Source organism: Salmo salar, chromosome ssa15 (genome assembly GCF_905237065.1).
Source record: "Salmo salar chromosome ssa15, Ssal_v3.1, whole genome shotgun sequence".
In the NCBI taxonomy this organism is placed as follows: domain Eukaryota; kingdom Metazoa; phylum Chordata; class Actinopteri; order Salmoniformes; family Salmonidae; genus Salmo; species Salmo salar.
The window spans coordinates 66,387,688-66,412,174 of NC_059456.1; the positions used below are offsets into that span (position 1 = coordinate 66,387,688).

General features: G+C 42.8%; 1 protein-coding gene, 1 long non-coding RNA gene, 3 other non-coding genes and 1 pseudogene across 7 annotated transcripts; 1 reads left to right on the forward strand and 5 right to left on the reverse strand.

The window, feature by feature from the left end:
* Positions 1-237: 237 nt before the first annotated feature.
* Positions 238-16,542, reverse strand: LOC106571941 (nascent polypeptide-associated complex subunit alpha). 3 transcript variants are annotated; one of them, XM_045695943.1, is made up of 9 exons: positions 16,401-16,542; positions 14,627-14,704; positions 5,330-6,904; positions 4,041-4,120; positions 1,843-1,920; positions 1,503-1,649; positions 1,140-1,268; positions 646-768; positions 238-353 (listed from the first exon to the last, which is right to left on the reverse strand). In XM_045695943.1, the coding sequence occupies exons 2-9, from the start codon at positions 14,694-14,696 to the stop codon at positions 339-341; spliced, it is 2,217 nt and encodes a 738-aa protein (XP_045551899.1). In that variant the 5' UTR covers positions 14,697-14,704; positions 16,401-16,542; the 3' UTR covers positions 238-338. The 3 variants fall into 3 exon arrangements, with proteins under 3 accessions (XP_045551899.1, XP_045551900.1, XP_045551901.1); XM_045695944.1 differs by lacking the exon at positions 5,330-6,904 and adding an exon at positions 8,236-8,937 and having other exon boundaries at positions 16,401-16,541; XM_045695945.1 differs by lacking the exon at positions 5,330-6,904 and having other exon boundaries at positions 16,401-16,539.
* LOC123727586 (small nucleolar RNA SNORD59) lies at positions 425-498 on the reverse strand. The gene has a single exon (XR_006759580.1). It is a non-coding gene; the product is annotated as a small nucleolar RNA SNORD59 (small nucleolar RNA).
* Positions 1,012-1,085, reverse strand: LOC123727587 (small nucleolar RNA SNORD59). Its single transcript, XR_006759581.1, has one exon. It is a non-coding gene; the product is annotated as a small nucleolar RNA SNORD59 (small nucleolar RNA).
* LOC123727589 (small nucleolar RNA SNORD59) lies at positions 2,057-2,130 on the reverse strand. The gene has a single exon (XR_006759583.1). It is a non-coding gene; the product is annotated as a small nucleolar RNA SNORD59 (small nucleolar RNA).
* On the forward strand, positions 2,806-19,542 carry LOC123727293 (uncharacterized). Its single transcript, XR_006759226.1, has 3 exons — positions 2,806-3,377; positions 17,359-17,436; positions 19,007-19,542. It is a non-coding gene; the product is annotated as an uncharacterized lncRNA (long non-coding RNA).
* Positions 16,725-23,293, reverse strand: LOC106571942 (DNA primase small subunit-like; annotated as a pseudogene).
* Positions 23,294-24,487: the final 1,194 nt, after the last annotated feature.

Consider the following 24,487-nt stretch of genomic DNA (forward strand, 5'->3'; position numbering starts at 1 on the left):
CTGTGGTACACTCCTCTGTGTAGAATGTATATTGAACTGCCAGCAATGATAAGATATCCAGTCCTACAATATTATTTAAGACGAGGGACTTCTGAAAGTTCAGTAAAACAGAGCAGAGTTTACACCTATAAAGGACTCAACATCCCTGTTCAGAGAAATCCCTTGGAGACAAGTGTTCCTTGGAGACGTGTCAGATGCATCATTTCACAAAATGAAGGACAATAGCGGGAAACCGCATCGATTTACCAAGCCACAACTTTATTTCCATCTTGGGTAGAAATTGTACCAACGATAGATTAAAATCAGCAACCTTTCAGAACCCCTTCGACTCCAGCAGCCTACATCGTCAATTCCTGTGAATATAAGAACGCAATGTGTTGATGCATGTACAAACTAAGCCCCATCAGAGTTAACACTGCTTTGCTCTTCTCAGGACAGAAAGGTTGGCTTCAGTAGACTCAGAAGAACGAAAGTCACTGTATCAATCATCAATGAAGAGAAAGGATCTCCTGCTGGTAGATCCCACGGTAACTTGGACACAGGTCACAATTCAAATCTACAAATATTTGGAGTGAAGGGACCCTGTGCCAGATATCATTTTGTCTGGCGACAAGGGGAATTAATTGTGTGGTAAAAATGACTTACCATAATTGCGTTGACAATGTCGTTGTTGTTGTTTTTCAAGGCGCGTACGGCCTTCGCTCGCGACACGTTGGCTTGTGACATCACAAGTTCAATGTCCTTCACCTCGACCCCGGTCTCGTCAACCTATACATTGAGACAAAACATTAGTACATATACATTTGACAGTCAACTCGCACTGCAATTCACCGACATCTCCAGGGGAATTGGGCCCATAAATTACCCCATTAAGCATGGGAGACTACTACAATCAAAACTACATGGAAATGATTTGTGGCAAACAGAGCTATACAATCTAATGGACAACAAAACATACGGTGCCGGGTTTTTGACAATGTACAAACTAAGCCCTATCATAGTTAACAGTGCTCTTCTCAGGACAGAAAGGTTGGCTTCAGTAGACTCAGAAGAACGAAAGTCACTGTATCAATCATCACCGAAGAGAAATGAACTCCTGCTGGTTACATGGTAACTTTTGCACCCCTCAATGCCCTCACCTCTTCCTCTTCGCTCTCCTCCTGTACGGTGGGCGTCTGTGTGTTTTCCTGGATGTTCGACACAGCTTCTCCCTGTACCTTGAACTTCTCTGCCGCTGCTAACTGGGCTTGCTGTGAGAGATCCTCGATCTGAGACACAAAGGGAGAGAAACGGGCAGAGATATCAGTGCGTGTCCTTTAGCAAGAACACCAACACCTTGGTCGAAGGACATCACACTGCATATTTGACTGATAACCAGAATCACATACTACAAGGGTATCATGAAAGAACAGTCTAGACTAGATGGAACAATGCCAATAGCATTTCAGATTTAAAAGGGGACCAGAAAATACAATTATAATGGTATCCTGGATCAATCTTACCTTAGCCTCACCAAAGACAATGTAAGTGTCTGATGCAGGGCTCTTGTAGACATCTGGTTTGGTGATGACGAATAGGATGTTCTTAGACTTGCGAATGGTAACCCTGGTGACTCCCGTCACCTGCCTGAGACCCAGCTTAGACATTGCCTGAAGAAAAGCAAACAATCATGGGTTATATTTTGACTGGAACCATACTCCTTAACTATCCATTGTTTATACTATACAATGGATAGTTAAAGGTGCCATAGTAATTTAAATTATTCAACATACACTTTTAAGATGGGAATGTCTAATGAAAATATGATGAAGTCCAGATAGTTTTTAAAAAAAAGCTAGTTACCTTTCGTGCCTTCTTTTCACTACGGCTCTGTTTGGCTTTGCTAACGGGTTCCTCATCTATTTCTGCAGCAGCTGCAAGCTGTGGAAAAAAACACATTTATCCTCCTTTAATGGCAGTCAAGGTTTCAGAGTGAGAGCAAAAATTCCACCCATATGTAAGAATATGGCATGAATGGTGAAAATAAAACAAATGAAAGTATCTCTTTGGCCTTTGCTCTTCTCAGGACAGAAAGGTTGGCTTCAGTAGACTCAGAAGAACGAAAGTCACTGTATCAATCATCACCGAAGAGTCAAGGATCTATTCTTAAACAGATACTCAGGGGTTCTAATCATGTTGTGAGTGCAGGTCAAGTGTTTACTCAGTCCCTCCAGGATGTCGCTGGGATTTCTTTGTGATATTTGCATGGCAATATGTAATGGTTGTCCACTGTGGCGAAAATGAGCTGACGAGGGAAAAATATTGTTGACGTTTGATTTGTTGGAATGTGCTAAACTTTGATAATTGAGGTAGGAAATGAAAGAGACTGGGTTATGTTAGGAGTTAACGGTTCTCAGAAGAAAGGCGGCGGCTTTGGAATGTGTATTAGATGAAAGAGGGGTTGAGGACAGGAGGTGAGGACAGATTCTCTTAAGAGAGTAATAAATGTTTGGAATCCTGTTACCCTCTTTATTAGCTTCCTGTAGAGCCAGAAAATGTAAGGATTGGAGAGAAAGGGGAGTGTTAAGTAGGATGCATATAAAAGCTGTGAAGTCTGAAATCTTTTGCTGTCTGTTTTCAGCTGTACAGAACCTTTAGGGAATGATTAAACTTGGTTAAAGCTTCTCTAGTGTCCGTGAGTTATTTACTCTGAAAAATAAGAACCTAACAGATTGAACCATAAGTGCAATGATTAACTACTTGCAATGGGCGTCACTGCTATTAGCTTCATGACTGACATTTGGACCAGCGATGTCAGCCCCATGAGCATGCTGAGTCTGACAGCACAGCGGGTCGACGAGGATTTCGTACTGAGGAAAGCCGTATTGCATGCTCAAGAATGTGCTGGTTCTCACACCGCTGCTGCCATTTCAATGGCATTTGAGAACATGTTTGAAACATGAACACACTCCTAGCTCCATTCGAACAACTGACTCGAGAAATAAGCTCTTCAACTGCGTCTGCAGCAGATGTGATACCCTTTATCATGGCATTGAAACACCTGCTCAACAAAATTTCCAAAACAGACCGTGGGGTTAAAACTTGTAAAAGTACTCTGCTAGATGCTGTAAACAAGTGATTTGGTGGCATTCTCTCTGAGCCACTTTACTGTGTTGCCACCATGCTCGATGCTAGGTACAAGGACCGCTACTTTGATGCAGACAAGAAATAGGGTTTACGTGAAATGTTAGACACAGCTGGACAAGATAGAAACGGACACAGTGAGCGCCGATGAAGAGGACCAAGACAGAAGAGGCCACGGACCGACAGAGCTGAAACTTCACTGCTCAACATGTATGATGAAATCCTCAGAATGAAACGACTGAACAGCACAGCAAGTAAGTGAAAGAAATAGGTTTTGATTATGGTTTTTTACTGGTAATGGGGACATAGGTAAACGCCACCAAAATAACATCTTGGTCAGTGTGTGTGTTTCAACTATTTAACTGTACTAGGATGCTTAAAATGCTGCTAAAATTTTAAACATCAGTATCAGGTTTTTGGCAAGGAAAATACCAGATATTGGTATTGCCCAAAAATGTAATATCGGTGCATCCTTAGCAGTGATTGGTTGAAATTGCGAGTCCTCTTTTTGTATTGAAGTTATGCGATAATATTGCGACGATTTGACTCTTAACGCTGAAATATTGTGGCAATTGGTCAAATTTGAAAGCCCTCACAATATGCGGGAAGTTGTTGATTTTGCTAAATAAAATTGTGATTGCAGAATCCTGGAGGGACTGTTTCTGTATCAGTATACACAATATATAAGCAGTTAATCCAATCTGTGCCCTACCAGACCCCTGTTCAGGCAGTCTTACCTGGGCACTTGATCACTCAGGTGGTCTTACCTGGGCACTTGATCACTCAGGTGGTCTTACCTGGGCACTTGATCACTCAGGTGGTCTTACCTGGGCACTTGATCACTCAGGTGGTCTTACCTGGGCACTTGATCACTCAGGTGGTCTTACCTGGGCACTTGATCACTCAGGTGGTCTTACCTGTGCATGCTGTGTCTGTGCGGAGTCCTGTTCCTCCAGATCTGGTACAGACTCGTCGCTGTCCGATTCAGTGCCAGACCCTGTAAGCACCCCACAGAGAAACAAGCATTAGTCACATTATACAGGCTGTCACAGGCAGATGCCTGAGCAGCAGATAACCAGTTATCTTACAATAGCACCTGTGTAAGACCGGAGAATTGTAATTGTATGGGTCATTTAACTGAGCAAATTCTGTTTAAGGCACCGAGACCAATACAAATTGAGATGTTGAATAAGCCCAACATTTGTTGGTGGTAAGTGAATTTAACCTAGTAATTTGCGGCACTGAAAGAATAATGGTTATATGTGAATGAGGTAAAAAAAACATGTCAGTGTACAAATTAACAGACCTGCTTATAAATAAATGTTAAAAGAATCTTATGGTAATATGTTGCCCTAGTCATACAGATTTAAAGATGGATCTCCCAACTTCAGAATGACATGACCCCCCCCAATGATATTTTATAGAGTTCCATACTATGGCCCAATTAACTATCATTGTGGGGAAAAAAATCCACCAGTGTCTAAAAATAGTAGGGAATTTGAGAACATTTCCATAATTTGAACTTTCAACATGCATGTTGATGGGAGGCAAAACATGCCAACTGGAACCTTTTGGTTGGTTTGAAAGTACACAGTTAAAGGGGAAATCAGCAGTTGCTACATCAATTTGACTTATAAAGAACATAACTTATAAATGCTACATGAGCTTAGTTCAACTGTCGTACCCCATCGGAACCCAAAATAAGCTTGTTTTACTCCAATATTTGTAAACAAAGAAAATGTAAATATACACTATATGGCCTCAACATGGTTAGAAGTATAATTTTGATATCATGGACTGTCAAATCCTTGCATCCATAAGCCCAGTCTATGAATTTGAGAGTGATTACATTTCTCCAGACACCTTTTTACCAAACCAGGGGCATGGAGGCCACTGTTATCGTTTCTACTGCTGATTGCCGCTTTAAATTATAATCCAAAAAATAAATAAAAAAAGGGCACTAAAGTGGGAGCACTGATTTCACCAATCAATAGCTCCAATAATTACATGTAATCTTTGAAACAGGCCAGTTGAGGTTACATTTGAAGCAAATCTAATACACCGACTACTACAATCTACTTTCTTCAACTCAAACCTGAAGAAAAAGGGAAGAGACACTTGGGCAAGCCAGTGAATGGGCCACAGAACTCAACATTGGCAGGCAAACAGAGGGGACACAGGAGACAGAGAGAGGAAGAAGAAATACCCTCATTCTTGGTCACAGGCTCCGGTATGGTTGGGGTTTTAGCAGGGGTGGGGGCAGGTTTTGAAACTGGAGGTGGTACAACGGCTACTTCAACAGGCTTAGGGGAAGCTACAACGGGCTCAATTGGCGCAGGCTTGGGTGGAGCTGGTGCAGCTACAACGGGCTCAATTGGCGCAGGCTTGGGCGGAGCTGGTGTAGCTACAACGGGCTTAGTTGGCGCAGGCTTAGGCAGAGCTGGTGTAGCTACAACGGGCTCAATTGGCGCAGGCTTGGGTGGAGCCGGTGCAGCTACAACGGGCTCAATTGGCGCAGGCTTGGGTGGAGCCGGTGCAGCTACAACGGGCTCAATTGGCGCAGGCTTGGGCGGAGCTGGTGTAGCTACAACGGGCTCAATTGGCGCAGGCTTGGGTGGAGCCGGTGCAGCTACAACGGGCTCAATTGGCGCAGGCTTGGGCGGAGCTGGTGTAGCTACAACGGGCTCAATTGGCGCAGGCTTGGGCGGAGCTGGTGTAGCTACAACAGGCTCAATTGGCGCAGGCTTGGGCGGAGCTGGTGTAGCTACAACGGGCTTAGTTGGCACAGGCTTGAGCGGAGCTGGTGCAGCTACAACGGGCTTAGTTGGCACAGGCTTGGGTGGAGCTGGTGCAGCTACAACGGGCTCAATTGGCGCAGGCTTGGGCGGAGCTGGTGTAGCTACAACGGGCTCAGTTGGCGCAGGCTTGGGCGGAGCTGGTGTAGCTACAACGGGCTTAGTTGGCGCAGGCCTGGGCGGAGCTGATGCAGCTACAACGGGCTCAACTGGAGCTGGTTTAGGGGGAGCTGGAGAAGCAACTGGGGCAGGCTTAGGAGCCTCTACTACTGTAGGGGGTGAGAAGACTGGCATCTTTACTGGCTCCTCTGGTGGAATGAGAGGTGGAAGGTCATCATCCTCCAGAGCAGGCTTAGCTGGTGCAGGGGCTGCCTTGACCTCTTTCACCTCAGCTTTGGGCACAGGCTTAGGCTTGGCCTTGGGCATTTCAGGGGCAGCTTTATGTGGGCTAGAGGCAACAGCGTCAGCAAATGACATAGGGGCTGATACAGCAGGCTTTGAAGTCACTTTGAAGGCCTCAGGCTTGGGAGAGATGGGTGAGGCAGGTGCAGGATCTGCAGCAACAGGTGCTGGCATGGCCAGTACTGGTGCAGGAGCAGCTTTAACCTCAATAGGAACCGGTTTGGCCTCTGTGGGGGCAGGAGCCTTGGCTGGGGCTGGCAGATCAGCAGCAGGCTTGAAAGCCTCTCCTTTCTTAGCCTTTCCTTGTTTGCCAGCCTTTACAACCTTTGGGACAGCACGGTTGCCCTGGCTGGGAGCTCCAGACGCCCCAGGTGAGGTAGCTAAGGGGGAACGGGGTGTTGAGGAGGTTGGCTTTGGGGAGGTAGGAGAAGAGGAGGAGGCAGACATCGAGGACTTTTTTCTTCTGCCAGGGACAGCCTTTGGGGTAGAGCCACCCTTGGCCTCTTTGCCTTTGGGCTTGGCAGGGCCAGAAGCAGCCTGGGGTTCCTGGGAGGTAGCCACACTTGCAGGGGCAGAGGGAACGGCTGAATGAAACAAATATGTTTGTTAAAAATTTGGAAGGAAGTCAAAGCCTGAACCATGCGGGTTAAAAGATCAGAACACACAAGACAATGTTACCTCAGAACTCCAGGGTTAGGAAAATGAACACCACACCAACCTTATTTCCGAAATGGAAGGATTTGTTGCAGGGCAGCAAACTCAATGCACACTACAATTCAAATATTCAGGCAAAACCACAACTGACAACCTAAAGTTAAAACACCAACATCTACTTGGTCCAAGCACAGACCCACACATAACATTTTCTACAGCGTTAGTCCAATTTCATAACCAGAGATTAAATGTGAGGACCTACTCAGCGCAGAGGAAAGTGTGGCACCATTTACACTAAAATACATTTGTGACAGGTCAAATTCTAAGGAACTGTAGCGGTTATAAACAATGCTATGCATTGTTTGACCTTTGCTCCCTAATGGGTTCACACTTAAAGGCAAATTCAGCCCACTAACATCCATTACCTGAAATTATTTAATAGACTGAATGAGAGTGTAATGAATGACACTTTTTTTTGTTGCAGTGATGAGGTGCGATGTTGTTCATTTGAGGTAAAAATATAAATTGTGGTTTACGACCAAGTTTAAAAGTCGGGCTACAGTATAGACAAATACATGCAAATGTTATTTAATTGAAACATGACCAATTTCATATGTTAAATTAAAACAACCCACAATGGATTAAATGTGGCTAGTGAGTAGTAAAAAGGTGTACCGCAATGACCAAAAAAGCCATAACTGGAACTATTACCACTCCCTAACCACCCCCACTGGCTACAAATACCAGTGTTAAAAAACAGATACTGCAGTTAGAGCACAGTTGGCTAGGTGGCATTCTTCCTGATAAACACCAATAAGCCCAGAGAAAGTTAGAGAGACTGAAATAGAACAGTCAAAGGACAGTCCACATCTGATGACAAAAGACCAAGAAGTTGCTGGAAGTCAGTTCTTTACATTAAGTGTCTAAATGGACTGGCCTGTTTCAAGGTGAAACACTGAGTTTAAACAGTGACGCAAGAGAAAATTGAGAGCCAATGGATACCCATGAGATAACAACAAGCCCTAAAAAAGAAAATGTAATATTGAAAATCGCTTCATTTCTCTCAACATAAGCCCTTTTCATCAAGTATAATAACATTTTACTGTTTTTGGGGGCAAAACATAACCTTTGAAAGGGCAAATATAGGCACAGCTTTGCCGCAGAAGTTTGCAAGTATAAAAAAAAAAAGACAAAATGTCTGAAAAGGGGGAGCTGCTGTAAGAGGGGAAAAGCAACTAACTTTGCACACAGAATGACCCACCTGACAGGAGACAGGTGGAGACGGTCGGGCCTGCACGATTTGACATCACCTTCGTCTGGACGGCCTCAGAGAAGGCTGCAATTGGTTCTTTCTCAACAGGAGTTTCGTTTAGCGTGTCACTGGTCATATCAGCAGGCAGTGGTTCAGGTTCTGGGGCCCCAGTGTCCGAGCTGGCCACTTCAGTGCATAGTACGGCATCATCAAAAGCTGGATCCAGACTCACAGTCTCCAACTCTTCAGTGATCATATCGACTGCAGGCTCGGGGGTGTCTCTTGGAGTTACACGTGCCATCCCATCAATAGTGTCTGCGATTGGCTCTTTAGCAGCAGGTGCTGGTTCTTGGACCGGAGTCTCTTTAGCCACTGCCGCGGGTTCAGCAGCCACTGCATCTTGAGTGGGTGCCACGGTAGCCTCTATAACTTCAGCTGAATCTTGAATGATGACCTCTTCTGGTGCTTGGGTGACCTGTTGTTCAGCAGTTTCTTTACGTTCTTCAACAATGGTTGCGTCAACTTCAGGTGTTGCTTCTACACCATTAAGTTGTCCACTAGATGCCTCTTCTAAAGCCATTTCTGACACCGGTTGGGATTCGACCTCTGGAAGAACAGTGGCGGGTCCTAGAGGCACAGGACTCTCCAAAGCGGCTGCCTTGGTCACGTCAGACACAGCCATCTCAGGGGGAGCAGAGGAACTCAACACCCCTGGAGTTGATAGGAAGGAAAGGAGGAGCGGAAGGAGCAGCAGGGGGTAGTCACAGCAAGTGTGAGGAGCGGTTGATAAGCTTACAATAACGTTTTTTTGAAGCATATGATCAAAATGATTTAACCCCTCGTTTAATAAAATCTACCTACAGTAATGGTATTCTCCTATACCAGATACTTTTACCAACATGAGGAAGTTGGGGTCCAAATGTTTTGATTATATGACACAAAATATTAAGAGGAAACAATAGAATGAATAACTTTTTAGAACTGGGGTTGTGATCTAGATCTACACTATATATACACAAAAGTATGTGGACACCCCTTCAAATGAGTGGATTCGGCTATTTCAGCCACAACCGTTGCTGACAAGGTGTATAATATCGAGCACACAGCCATACAATCTCAATAGACAAAATTCTGCCCTGCTAGAGCTGCCTGGTCAACTGTAAGTGCTGTTATTGTGAAGTGGAAACGTCTAGGAGCAACAACGGCTCAGCCACGAAGTGGTACGCCACACAAGCTCACAGAACGGGACCGCCGAGTGCTGGAGCCTGTAAAAATCGCCTGTCCTCAGTTACGACACTCACTACCGAGTTCCAAACTGTCTATGGAAGCAACGTCAGCATAAAAACTGTTCGGCTGGAGCTTCATGAAATGGGTTCCTTGGCCGAGCAGCAGCACACAAGCCTAAGACCACCATGCAAAATACCAAGTGTCAACTGGAGTGGTGTTAAGCTTGCCGCCAATGTACTCTGGAGCAGTGGCTGTATTTTCTCTGGAGTGATGAATCACGCTTCATCATCTGGCAGTCCGACGGACGAATCTGGGTTTGGCGGATTCCAGGAGAACGCTACCTGCCCCAATGCATAGTGCCAACTGTAAAGTTTGGTGGAGGAGGAATAATGGTCTGGGCGGTTTTTTATGGTTTGGGCTTGGCCAGTGAAGGGAAATCTTAATGCTACAGCATACAATGACATTCTAGACGATTCTGTGCTTCCAACTTTGTGGCAACAGTTTGGGGAAGGCCTTTTCCTGTTCAGTATGACAACGCCCCCGAACAAAAAGCGAGGTCCATACAGAAATAGTTGGTCGAGATCGGTGTGGAAGATCTTGACTGGCCTGCACAGAGCACTGACCTCAACCCCAAATGTACACCTTTGGGATGAAGTGGAATGCCAACTGCGAGCCAGGCCTAATCGCCCAACATCAATGCCCGACCTCACTAATGCTCTTGTGGCTGAATGGAATCAAGTCCACGCAGCAATGTTCCAACATCTAGTGGAATGCCTTGCCAGAAGTGCAGGGACCAACTCCATATTAATGCCCATGATTTTGGGACGAGATGTTCGACAAGCAGGTGTCCACATACTTTTGGTCATGTAGTGTAGCAATTCAGTTGAACCAAGGTGTTTGTGAGGTTGTTCAAGGATGCAGACATCAGCCTTCCGTTTGCTACAAGTGAACCAAGAATGGGTGAATGTTGTGTGTACCCACAAAACCAAACTTGAGCCCATGTCCCAGTTACCATGCAGTGCCTAAATGCACAAGATTGTGATTCGAAAAACCTTGAGACCGAAAGTGGGTAGAAACCCTCTGAAGAGCGAGCAGCATTCAATACATCTACAAACCCTAATGACACAATATTTCAGAGTGAAAAGAATCTTACGAGAGAATCATGCACACTGAGCCACTAGTGAAAGCGGTTGAATTCGAAAATTGAGATTTAATTAGGTTGCTATGCTGTTTGATGTGGATGAGGCAATTTGATAACCTTACCTGAATTACAGTCAAATAACTATAACTGAAAAGCAAAATCTAAACATTTTCCCATCCACTTCATGCGATTTATCCCAAATCCCCAAGTGGATTTTCAACACTTTTCTGGAACAACGCAGTCTTCCTTGCTGAACAAAAACTATTTACCGCTTTTCCAACAGTCCAACTTTAATTCCTAAAGTCTTCCCCTGTGGTCATAGCTAACAGTTCCAATTCATCAGCCAACACCTACGGTGTTTCCACTAGCAACACTAAGTAATTACCTGCAAAACTACGTGGGCTCTCTCCATAAACCCTGTACTGTAGTGTCTCATTAACAGGCACCTGTTGTACTGAACATCCAGGATCTTCTCCAATCAACATTAGTAGTCTTCACTTGTTCAGCACCTTCTTCGGCTGCCATCATGACCAGTGGTCTTCAAAAGCAATCTGTGGCCTTTCACCAGCTGCTTAGAACCTTCATGGTTTTCAACACTTCACTCTTCCGGTTCAGGGCTTGGTAGTGAGGAAATCCATAAAAGTGTCACCAATTATCTCCACTTGCATATTGACGCATCTTTGTTATACTAATCAGAATTTGGTTTGCTGCAGCATGAACATGAAATGAGAAAATGCTTTAAGAAAACCATCAATACTAATTCCATTCAAAACCAATGTTTCTTAAATTACTTGAAAAGAAAGCTCCATAAGCTACTTCGCAGAAGCAGCTTACCTTTGCCATCAAACATTTAGTCAAATCAATGCCATAAAAAGGCCCGCAAATTGTGAGCATAACTTTACCAACCATATCACTAACATGGTCAAAGAGAATGTAGGTGTGAATATTTAAAAAAAACAAAGCTGGTCTAAAAACGAAATATATATTTCCAGAAGCATAAGGAATTCCTACTGCTGCATGACAAGTCAGTGTTTTTTTTTTTTTTAAAGAGTATCACGTATACCGAACAAAAATATAAAATGAAACATGTAAAGTGCAGGTCTCATGTTTCATGAGCTGAAATAAAAGATCCCTGAAATGTTCCATGTGCACAAAAGCTTATTTCTCTCAAATTGTGTTCAAAAATGTGTTTACATCCCTGTTAGTGAGCATTTCTCCTTCGCCAAGATAATCCATCAACCTGACAGGTGTGGAATATCAAGATGATTAAACAGCACGATCATTTGTGCTGGGGACAAAAAGACACTAAAATGTGCAGTTGAGACACACAACACAACGCCAGAGATTTCTCAAGTTCAGGGAGCGTGCATTTGGAACGCTGACTGCAGGAATGTCCACCAGAGCTATTGCCAGAGAATTTAATGTTCATTTCTCTACCGCCTCCAACGTCATTTTAGAGAATTTGGCAGTACGTCCAACAGGTCTCACAACCGCAGGCCTTGTGTAACCACACCAGCCCAGGACCTCCACATCTGGCTTCTTCACCTGCGGGATTATCTGAAACCAGTCACCCAGACAGCTGATGAAACTGAGGACTATTTCTGTCTGTAATAAAGCCCTTTTGTTGGGAAAAACTCCTGATTGGCTGGGTCTGGCTCACCAGTGGGTGGGCTTATGCCCTCCCAGGCCAAGTCATGTGAAATCCATAGATTAGGGCCTATTGAATTGATTTCAATTGACTGAACTATAACTCAGTAAAATGGTTGAAATTGTTGCATGTTGCATTTATATTTTTGTTCAGTATAATTAATGCGTGCAGGGTGTTTCTTTAAAAAAATATCCATGCACATGCCACTACATCAATACCCGTGCATTACAAAGTGTTTCACAACACAGTTGTCGGTGCAGTAACATTCAACACATGCGGTTGTGAGTGAGTGGTTTTCAGTAAATAAGGGGTCCTGGATAACCCATTTGACCTGCAGTGAAATTCAAGACAACCACACATTTTTTTAAGCCATCTCAAATCCCTAAAATTGTTCCCACACCCTTTTTTCAACATTAATGCAAAGTGAGTCGATGACTGGCCAAATATAATCCTTGAGGGCTACTCACTTCAAAGTAAAAAAGGAAAGAGAGTCGCCCCCCAGGATTATAATCTACAGGCCATGGTTTATACAGGGAGGTCCAAAAGTATTTGGACAGTGACACATTTTGTTGTTTTGGCCCTGTACTTGAAATGACACAAAGACCACGAGGTTAAAGTGCAGACTGGCAACTATAATTTGGGGGTATTTTCATCCATATTGGTTGAACCGTTTAGAAATCACAGCACTTTGTACATAGTCCCCCCATTTTAGGGAACCAAAATTATTTGGACAAATTCCCTAAAATATGTATTATAGTCAAAAGTTTAGTATTTGGTCCCATATTCCTAGCTCGCAATGACTACATCAAACCTGTTGGATGCATTTGCAGTTCGGTTTGGTTGCATTTCAGATGACTTTGTGCCCAATAGAAATGAATGGTAAATAGTGTCATTTGAGTCACTTTTACTGTAAATGTTTTCTAAACACTTCTACATTCATGTGGATGCGACCATGATTACAGATAAACATGAATGAATTGTTTATAATGTTGAGAGAAAGTTAGAGGCATAAATATCACCCCCCCAAAAAAATGCTAACCTCCCCTGTCATTGGTAATGGTGAGAGGTAAGCATGTTTTGGGGTTATGATATAAAATGCTAACCTCCCCTGTTATTGGTAATGGTGAGAGGTAAGCATGTTTTGGGGTTATGATATAAAATGCTAACCTCCCCTGTTATTGGTAATGGTGAGAGGTAAGCATGTTTTGGGGTTATGATATAAAATGCTAACCTCCCCTGTTATTGGTAATGGTGAGAGGTAAGCATGTTTTGGGGTTATGATATAAAATGCTAACCTCCCCTGTTATTGGTAATGGTGAGAGGTAAGCATGTTTTGGGGTTATGATATAAAATGCTAACCTCCCCTGTTATTGGTAATGGTGAGAGGTAAGCATGTTTTGGGGTTATGATATAAAATGCTAACCTCCCGTTATTGGTCATGGTGAGAGGTAAGCATGTTTTGGGGTTATGATATAAAATGCTAACCTCCCCTGTTATTGGTCATGGTGAGAGGTAAGCATGTTTTGGGGTTATGATATAAAATGCTAACCTCCCCTGTTATTGGTAATGGTGAGAGGTAAGCATGTTTTGGGGTTATGATATAAAATGCTAACCTCCCCTGTTATTGGTCATGGTGAGAGGTAAGCATGTTTTGGGGTTATGATATAAAATGCTAACCTCCCCTGTTATTGGTAATGGTGAGAGGTAAGCATGTTTTGGGGTTATGATATAAAATGCTAACCTCCCCTGTTATTGGTAATGGTGAGAGGTAAGCATGTTTTGGGGTTATGATATAAAATGCTAACCTCCCCTGTTATTGGTAATGGTGAGAGGTAAGCATGTTTTGGGGTTATGATATAAAATGCTAACCTCCCCTGTTATTGGTAATGGTGAGAGGTAAGCATGTTTTGGGGTTATGATATAAAATGCTAACCTCCCCTGTTATTGGTAATGGTGAGAGGTAAGCATGTTTTGGGGGTATGATCTTTGTACCTCTATCTCACTCATCATGATTAATTCAAGATTATCTGTAACCATGGTACCATCCATTCGAATGTAGACTTTCTTTTTTGGGGGGGGAACGGTTCCCAGAGAAAACGGTTCCAAGTGAATGTCACCAACAGTGTGTCATTCTACAGCACTGTCACCTGCTTGATTATCTAAGTGTCAACTGGTGAGTGCTACATTTCCTGAAGGAGGTCAATTAATATAAAGCCCTCAAATAACAGCCACCACTCCACTGGGGGAATATGACTTCAGTCACTACATCCAACAAGCACTGCTGCTGTTGAATTAGCTACTGCAGTGTTTGAGTTCCAGGACCCCATTAGCCTTGCAGTTTAGTATCTTAGCATGCAAGTGTGATGTAATAATGCTATACAAACCAGTCTCAACTTGTGGCTGCTGCATCTCCTGCTCAGTGACCGGGACAGTCTCTGTAGCTTCACCAGGCATGCTTGTGTCTGAAATGAGAAATCAAGGAATGACTCACCAGGAATAACTGCCAAGGCATGAATAAAACACAGAATAACTTACAAGATACTTTTACACGTCTCCCATTGACTAGGTAAATCCATAGAGAGCAGATGACAAAAAAAAATGTAGTAGTAGGAACTGGATTCAATGAGTACATTAACCAGCACAGTAGTAATTCGATATTAAACTGATTATGGCAGTAGGCAGATTATGCAATCATGTAAACACCTTACTCTGTTCATCTTAAAGTCAAAGTAAACATACACCGATTAATGCACCTGGTTTTCTGCGCAATCTTTCAAATTATTTGCACATGTAAACACCTTAATTGGCATTCCCAGTGCTGTATTTGACCGGTGTATGCGTGTTAACACCAGCTGAGCTAGCCTCCCTCTTTAGTGCTGAGTGAAGTGCGTTCAGAACAACTGAATGAATGCATAGAAGTAGTTCACAAACTTTATATGTCCGATCTCAAAATCAAATATGCTTCCAAAAAATAACAATGTTCGCTGTGGTAGAACGTTTATTTTGTTCGGCGATTTTCTGCATTTATCAGAGTGCCATCAGGTAGCCCCGATTTCAGATGTGTCTATGTAAAACATTACTATTAAAGGGAATCATTCTTCTTGCAAAGCATGTACACGTTTTAATCTTAGTATTATATTAATCTATCCACAATAATAGCATTATTGTGTGCATGTAAACGTACTCAATGTCTCAGGGAAATCATCACCTGCACACTTCCGAGTCCTCTCCTCCTTAAAACCCATTGAAAGAAGTCAGATGGGAGGGACCTCTGGCTCTCTCATCCAATTGGTTTTGAGAAAGAGGACGCGAAAAGTATGAAATTGAGGTTCTCCCACTGTGTTCAAATCATTCCGAGCTAAATACTAACTCAAATCTAATTTTATTGCGGATGTAGCGAAATTCTAGAACAGCAAATTATACTCAATGTGACCGACTCATACTGTCAAACATTGGTTAGGTACTTACTGACAGTGAGGGTGACTGGATAAATGAGTGGTTAGCCAACAAGCCATTTTAATTTAGAACTCAAGCGTTAACTTGTTTCACGTGTTCCTAATGTAATGATAGCATGCTAACTAGCCACTTTAAAGGTATTAACGTTACCTAGCTAGTTAATATTGGCAAGCTGCAAATCAGGAACAAATGGACACTGGACTAAAACGCTGTTTAATATAACGTCACTGCAATAACAATCATAGCTACCAACTTGTATAGTCTACAAAGAAACCCGTAAAAGATTAGGTAGATGGTTAGCTAACGGTACTCTCACTTTCGAACAAGCTTCGCTTGAATCTTGCTAGCTGGATGTGCGCTGTCAAAGATATGTTCATAGGTTGGCTCACTGACAACTTCCACTTAACACTACACAAGTTGCCCCATTAGTAAAATGTCTAATTCGTCCTGTGTTCTCAACTGTCGTGTCACATGAAGAAACCAAGCCTGTACCAGTTCGCAAATGTGGGCAAAGTCGTGTTCCCCCATTTTGTACCAGAGATCGATAATATAAACAGTGAATATTTCTGTGTACAGATAATGATATGAATAAATATCCACATAAGGGGTATGCCACACTTCATGTACTTTCAGAGCCCCGTTTCAAATGATTTAAACTACGATAAATGGTTAGATGAAGTTAGATTCGCGGCAGACACTCACCGAGTTAGGATTCTATATCCAAGATGGTTGTGAGAGAGAATTTCTGACCTCGGTCTCGCAGTATCACATTTTTGCACTAACTTCTTCCGGGTCGTTCTCTTGTTTCCCAGTGGTGGCTTTACACAACAACAAAAATACATCTCTGGTGTATCCTTGCATTAGTTTTTCTTGTTAGATAGTTACTTTATGCATTTTCAACCCAATTATTGGAAAAGTGAAGATCCTATGATGGAACATTTTTACCCTGGCATGTACTGTTGTGTGACTTGATTGTGCCTGCTCTATCATTGACTCTCATGACACACAACATAGATTGACACAAACTGTAGTATAAAGTCATTTAATTAGAAAACAATAGGCTATATAAAAGTTTTGCACAACTGATTTTTCAATTGTTGATATAGTAAAATATTTGCATGACAATTCTCAAACAGACCATTTGTTTACAGTGTATCTGTAATGTGTGTTCTCCATCTTTAACTGTCAGATTACAACTGATATGATGGGATGGTTAAAGATTAGCCAACCAATGTAGGTACCAATCCCAGCATCAGACAGTATTCCGTTGGACACTGCTACAGGATAGAAGTCCTTTTGAAGATCTGTGAAAAGAAATTGAGAAGAAAAATAAAATAAAAATCAATGATCATCAACTCTTTTAGATCTGAATATTTATACTAACAATTGTATTCTTCCACTAAGGACTTGAAATTACACCCACCACTCTTTTTAAGATGCTCCCCTTTCCTTGAGCGAGCCATCCCTTCCAGGAAATGATCAAACAGTTTCACATACTTCCCCAAGCTTGTTCGTTTGTAGTCTATGGAACCAGAACGTCTGTTAGTCAAATCAACATGCAATGAACAAAATAATATTAGATTCCTTAGTGATTAATTGCACTCGTATTTTTTGAATACCTCTCTTCTGTCGCTCTCCTGCTTCTCTCTCATTCTCCAAGGGTTCTTCCTTCTCTGCTGTCTTGGGCTGATCCAGCTCCACACAGATCAGACTACAAGGAGAAACAATAACAGGACCGGTGAGTGTACCAACTGAGAAGAACCCTAGGGGCGCCACACATACAAACTGTGTGTTTAAGGCTTTTGGGAATACATTTTGAATTTGTAAAACTCTTTACAAAGTTCTTGTTATGACAAATTGACTGAGGGCTTACCTGATAGTGGGCACATCAAAGGGGTCAAAGCGATCCAGTTCTCTCCGGTCAATAGGAACAGAGATCCACCCTTCGGAGAAGTAAGGATCATTGAGAAAAGGTGTTGTTGAGCTAATGACATCCTGAGAGTATCTCCTTCAGTTGGATGAGAGTGTCTTTTGACCATCTCTCTCACAGGCAACATTTGGGTTAAACGTCGGTCACCTTTCATCCATTACTCTTGCACTTCATTCGTTTTTCCCTTACCCGTTTTGGGATGGACGCTGAAGGGGCTCTTCAGCAAGTGGTTGACTCCTTTACTGACATTTCACATCAAGCCGAGGGTAACAGTACTGCAGCATGACCTTCTCAAAGTAGTGGCCCTTGGCAGTCGTCTGGTGGTAGAAAGTAGAGTTGTAATGACAGCCAAGCATGCGCTTATGACATCACCACATTGTTGTATTGTGTTATAACAAGGCGTATGTCAGTCTTCACTGTTGTGTGGGCATGGCCACCTACACGTTCGTTTTGGACCAGAGTCTTAAGTACACACCAGAGCTTCTCAGGGTTTTTTTTCAGTCTGGAAGCACTGCAGCAGCTCCTTTCTGACATGTGGTTTCCGTTAAGGATAGGCATTTTATCAAAAACCTGCTAAACGGTAACATACGGAACGCTGTGTGTGTGTATGTGTAGCCATGCATGTACTGTAGACATGTCACATTTCATATTGTGTCATATAATAAAAATTGGCAGAGGAAAAGGATATCTTCAGGCACGAGGGCCAGCACTTTGTCCGCAGCCTCTTTTCTGCCCAGTATGTCCTGTCCTACTAGAGCACACTGGGGAAAGTATTGCTCCACCACACTCAGGGATTCTCTGGAGGGAAAACAGGGGTCAGAGGTCAACTCGTCATTCTAGATTGAACATGACGCTGCCCTCTAATGGTTAGACAACGCCTCAAACTAATGGTATTTTTCTCAGCTGTTAGAACCCACAACGTCTAACAAGGAAACGCCATGTATGGCTCAGTGACTTGTGAAAAAGAAGGTTGTAGCTAATTTGGAAGGCTTTTAAAGTGCATCATAATCTTACTTGATGAATTGGGTCTGACAGCACTACTTTCCTCACCGTCTCTTCTCCACCCTGAAGAACAGGAAAAAAATATTCAATGACCAGGCTGATTTACATGAACACAGTGCAAGTTTGCTTAAATTTAGTGTGAAACCCTTTCTACAGTGTTGATGTAATCACTGAGGCATTGCTTTACGCTCAGCACTTAACTCAAATGAACAAAAATCGAGAAACGTGCTCCCGGATTACCACTAGCAAATATTGCATGTGATTGAGTCTACTGCTCCATTAAAATACATCCAAGAAGAGTAGAACCCTTGATTGTTGTAAACCTCTTTTAGCCTTGTGTGGGTTATGTTATGAGAGGTGGTCTTACCTTGACCAGACTCAGGTACTCAGACACAGTGGAGCGCGCCGCCAGAGAGCTTCCGGGCGGCCTCGTCACACACCCAGCAAAGCATCCCTCTCCTGCCCGAGTACATCCACAGGCGGTGCAGGAAACCAAAGTCATCTGGAGCACCCCAGAAAAAGAGGCAACAAACACAGGTAACAATGAAAACGAGTCACATTCAGATAACGTTCCAAAATTACCGATAGAAAGATCCTGGTCCTCTGTCGCTCAGTTGGTTGCAAAGCCAGGATAGTGGGTTGGATCCCTGGGATCACCCATACATAAAAGAAATGTATGCATTCATGGCTGGCTTTGGATGAAAGCGTCTGCTAAATGGCAATTAAATGTAAAAAAAAATGTTGACTCACATCAAAGGGCCCTGTCCAGGATACAGATAGCAATAGACATCAGAGTCCAGCACTTTGGCAGATGTCTGCAGCACTGCAAAACGAGACAACAGTCCCACACACCCCCCAACAAAACGTCAAAAGGCACCGTCCCTGAATTAGTCTGTTGTACATTCAAACATACTCTACATCATGGTGGAACTACAAATGCACTTTCTGGCTGTGATCCAAGTACAGGTGATCCAACAGCTTCTGACATCATCATAGTCGGTCATATCAATATCAAACACCAGCTCCTTCTCAAGAGCCTGGAAGGATCCAGACTTGACTGTGTTATGCTGATTGGGCTGAGGGTGGCAGAAGAAGAAGGATTATTTTTATTTTTTTAAATGGACACTTGAGGGACAGAGGCAAGTGATTGAGTTAGGCAGATGGAGAAGAAAGCAAGATTGTGTGTAACAGGTGGTCAGATAAAGACGGTGAGTAACGAAGCCCCACCCTATGACTGTACACTGCTCCAATGTCAATCTTGTACGGGCTCATCTTCCACATCAGGTTTTTTAACACAGACAGGTGTGCGCGCAAAGTGAGAACAACATGGAATCGGTTTGGTTTTGATTTGAAGAGACAGGGTTAGCATCTAAAAACTGGATTTAATAGTTTGGTTCACTGCTCGGTGATACAAACAGCGATTATCCAATCGGAACCGTCTACCAATTATGGCTGTAGCTTTGGACACGGTCATAAACGGCACAGCACAAACAGCGTAGAAATCAGAAAATTGGGTGCGGCTAAACGCCTTTTTACAGCCGAGGCCTTGCAGGGAATCCTGTCGAAGAATGTTCTGCCCCCACACGTCTGAACCTGTAGGGATTTGATTTGGACTATGACTGAATGTGTGGGATGGGGTTTCTAAATGTGTATTTTTGTATAGCGCATGATGTTTTCCCCCAACTTTTTATTTAGAGTAGGATACAGGGACAACGTTATGGGCAGGCCTTAGTTGGCCTGGCCCGCCCTACCTACCTCATTGCCCATCCAAATAAAACATTTAAATATTGATCATTTATTTGACCAAGACGCACACCGAGAGAAATATTCATCAATCTCAGATAAAGCAGCCTGACGAGCGAAATAGCACTCCCGTCTCAGTATGTGTAGCCCATGTATCTGAGGCTGTCTGGGCTAAAAGAGTATGGCTCGGATGCTTTCTCCAGTGAGATAGTTTCAGCCATGCGAATTGGCGGGTGCATAGTGCACTGTTCGGATGTTGGAATTATTTGCGAAGGGAACTCACTTTTTGAATAGGCAGCACATCAAATAGGCTTAAAGTAAATTGAAATAAATGTACCAAAATTATAGATTTACTCCTGTCTGTACAAAATATAAGATCAAATCATTCAAAAATACTTCAGAGAGCACGAGTTAGCCACTGAGGATCATTAGCTGTGGATTGTTTCAAATCACAAGTGCATAGGCAAATGCCTATTTGGGAAGCCAGCAATTGAGAGCAATAGTAATGGCATATTTTTGTAGGCACCAACTCTGCCATGGTTCGTTGGGAAAAAGCTATTTTATACGTTTTGTTCTGAGAATCATCAGCTAATGTCACTGAATTCTGAAGCATTTATGTAATAAAAAGCACAAAAGCTTCATAATTCATCAGCATACCACCCTACATCCCTCTGCTGGCTTGCGTCTGAAGCTAAGCAGGGTTGGTCCTGGTCAGTCCCTGGATGGGAGACCAGATGATGCTGGAAGTGGTGTTGGAGGGCCATTAGGAGACACTCTTTACTCCGGTCTAAAAAAATAAATATTACAATGCCCCAGGACAGTGATTGGGGACATTGCCCTGTGTAGGGTTCTGTCTTTTGGATGGGACGTTAAACGGGTATTCTGACTGTGGTCAATAAAGATCCCATGGTACTTATCGTAAGTAATAGAACAAAACGTATAAAATCTTCAAAGCCTGTGTTAACCTCAAACCTTATTTTTGGCATTTAATCCAAAACCCAATTCTTTCTTCATAGGAATGGCTGAACGAACCAGGTAACTCATTTCGGGTTTAGGACTACAAGCTGGAAAGCTCTATTTGGGCAGAGCACGTGGCAATAGGCCTAGCTGATTGAGTTGCGGCTGTCAGTGAAAAGCATCCAAAATGTGTGTTTAGATCATGTGTCTTGAGTATGTATTTCAACGTTGAGACAACAAGGGAATCGGTGTGTGGCGAAGAAATTGGGTGTCTCTCTCCAGAATGCATGTGCTCAGCTCTCCAGAATGTGCTCAGCATTCTCCAGGAAATTTTCACACATTCATAATTTATTTGTGTGAATTGTTTGCCATTTGTTTGTTTTTTTATTGTTTTTTTATCATCAATTCCCCATTACATTTGTCCCTAGTAGTAAATATACCATTAATCCGCATAATTTGGTTACATACATTTCTGTTAATGCATGTATTAATTACAGTAATTTACCGTTCTCATTCTCAGACTGGAAACATTGTTTGCAGAGTTCACAACCTGCTACACTTGTGAGAAACAAGTTTTGGTTTATTTCATAACCATCATTTACAAGTTTTGGCAATTTTTTCATTGGAGTGCTCCTAGCCAGCAGATCCGACTGATTAATAGTGTCAAGTTATTTTTCAAAGTATTCCCGAAAAACCTGAAGTTACTATTGATCATTTATTTTACAGAGACTCAGTTGCTAAGGATTCATACTCTTCAGAGGCATAATGGACTTTACAGTGTCCTGGTAAACAAAACCAAATCATGGGTTACTGTCATATCTTGTCCATAAACTGCTTACAGGGTAAGGAAATGAATGTAATTATCCCTTTTAACATTGGGGGGGGGGCAATGGAACAACACCATCTAGTGGTCAGAACATGGAAATATCTGGATGTAGGACAGGACATAAACCTAACAACTTCAATTAATAATTTCTCTGTACGGGGAGAAACCACCAAATTCACTGGGACTACATTACATAAGATGAAGAAAACAATACTCAGCTCCATACTACTTGTCAGACAGAGAACTGATACTATATACTCGTTTGAGATTGCCGGGGGGGGGTCCGTGGGGGGCTCATGTCTAACTCACTGTTAGAAAGAAGTTGTCCATATCGGTTGTTGTGTACTATATTTATTGAATCCTATAAATTAAAATGGCCAATGAAATTAATTTCTCAGAGATCAAATTATATTAAAACAAAAGAATGTTGCAGGAATGCTAATCTTGTGTTTCTAACTACAGAAATGATTTTAGAACAAGCTGAGATGGTTGGTGTGAAAACCCACTTTCTTGTGTTTTCTTAATTGGAACGACCCCCAAAAGACTGTTGAATTGGATAATGTTTTAGTGTGTTGCGTGAAGAATACAATACTTTTTGGTGAATCTAAGTATAGTTTATTTTACCAAGTGCAGCCGACCCGTGCATGGCAGTAATGATTAATTGCAGAAGATGCATGCTCACTTGGTCAAAAACAATACTTTGATTATTTCCATTTTTCTGATACATACATCTTTTTAATTCGACCTTTTTTGGAAATACAGTTCATAACTTACCGGTCACGTCAGTAGTGACGATAGTTGCTGAGCAAAACGCCATTCTTTGGTAAGTATCGAACGAATTTTGACATTATTAAGCTTGAAAAGCTGGTGAATGGTAAATTGAATGGCTGCTTCCTGGGCTTGGAGAATCGCCATATTCAAGTTAAAGAGCAGGCTAACGTTAGCTAGCTAACTACTCACCTCCTCCATAGTTCAGCCACCGGTAACATTGAGAAAGGGAAAAGTCGGTGGTAGTAGAGGGGCAATTAGGTCCGGTAGAGAGGCTTGGTCGTAATCAGCAGCTGCCATTTCTTAAGCTATTATGCCAATGTAAAAAATGTTGATAACCGACTGTACACCGCAGTTGTTTCACTGACGTTTGAGCGCGCGTTAAACTCTGAAATTAGACCGGAAATTCCGGGAAACATCACAGAACAGGCTCATGGGATATGTTAGCTTAGCATTTGTAGTCTGTTCAGTGGTCATTCACAGCAGCTCAAATTGAGAGCTTTCCAAAATGTCAAAGTACATTTTTTTTGCATGTGTTTCATTATCTCCTAATTTGTGACAATATCCTCGCTATTGTTATTTACTGCTGCTCTTTAATTATTTGTTATTCTTATCTCTTACATTTTTTAGGTGTTTTCTTAAAACTGCATTGTTGGTTAAGGACTTGTAAGTAAGGACAGCCTACACCGGCCAAACCCGGACGACGCTGGGCCAATTGTGCGTCGCCCTATGGGACTCCCAATCACGGTCAGTTGTGATACAGCCTGGATTCGAACCAGGGTGTCAGTAGTGACGGCTCTAGCACTGAGATGCAGTGCCTTAGACCACTGCACCACTTGGGAGCCCACATATGGTGCAAAGTGACTTCAATTTTATTTAACTCTGCATGGATTGACAGATTCACAATTCACTTTAATATGCTCTGGATTGATACATTACTTTCTGTTTATAAAATGGTGCTGTTGATGCTGTGCATTGGCATTGACACAGGCCTAAGTGGTGCTGGATTGCATTTTTCCTCTATGACCATCAGATGGCGATGCAACATCAGATAATCTCTCCCTGCAGGATTGCCCTCTGTACACCCCCCCTCCTCCATGCCCACCACACTGCAGTTTCTCAGCAGAGGAGATCGATTGGGTAGACATGCCCCTGTTACCGGAACGACTCGTGTTTCTCAGGGGTTCCTCAGAACCCAACAGGCATCTGCATTCTGAACCTAGCCAAGTAACTGTTACTCCCTTATCTATAGCCCCCCATGCATTGTTGATGTGCTCGTGCATGTGAGCGTGGATCATGTTTGTTTGCTATACCTTGAGTATGTTGTCATTCAGGTGTACATGTCGTAGACTGCACCTGACTGAAGTGGTGCTGATGTGCTGAAGGTTGAGAGCAGCAGAGTGAGAGTTGAGTTATCACATCACAACACAGACTTGTTCCACTCACTGTCCATCCCTCTCTGCTCTGCAGCGTTGAGTGCTCTCTCCTCTAATGTGAGTGTGCTTCTGTTCGAGCACTGCTGCTCTGGAACAGCCATTCTACCTAGGCTGTCTTAGAAGTGGA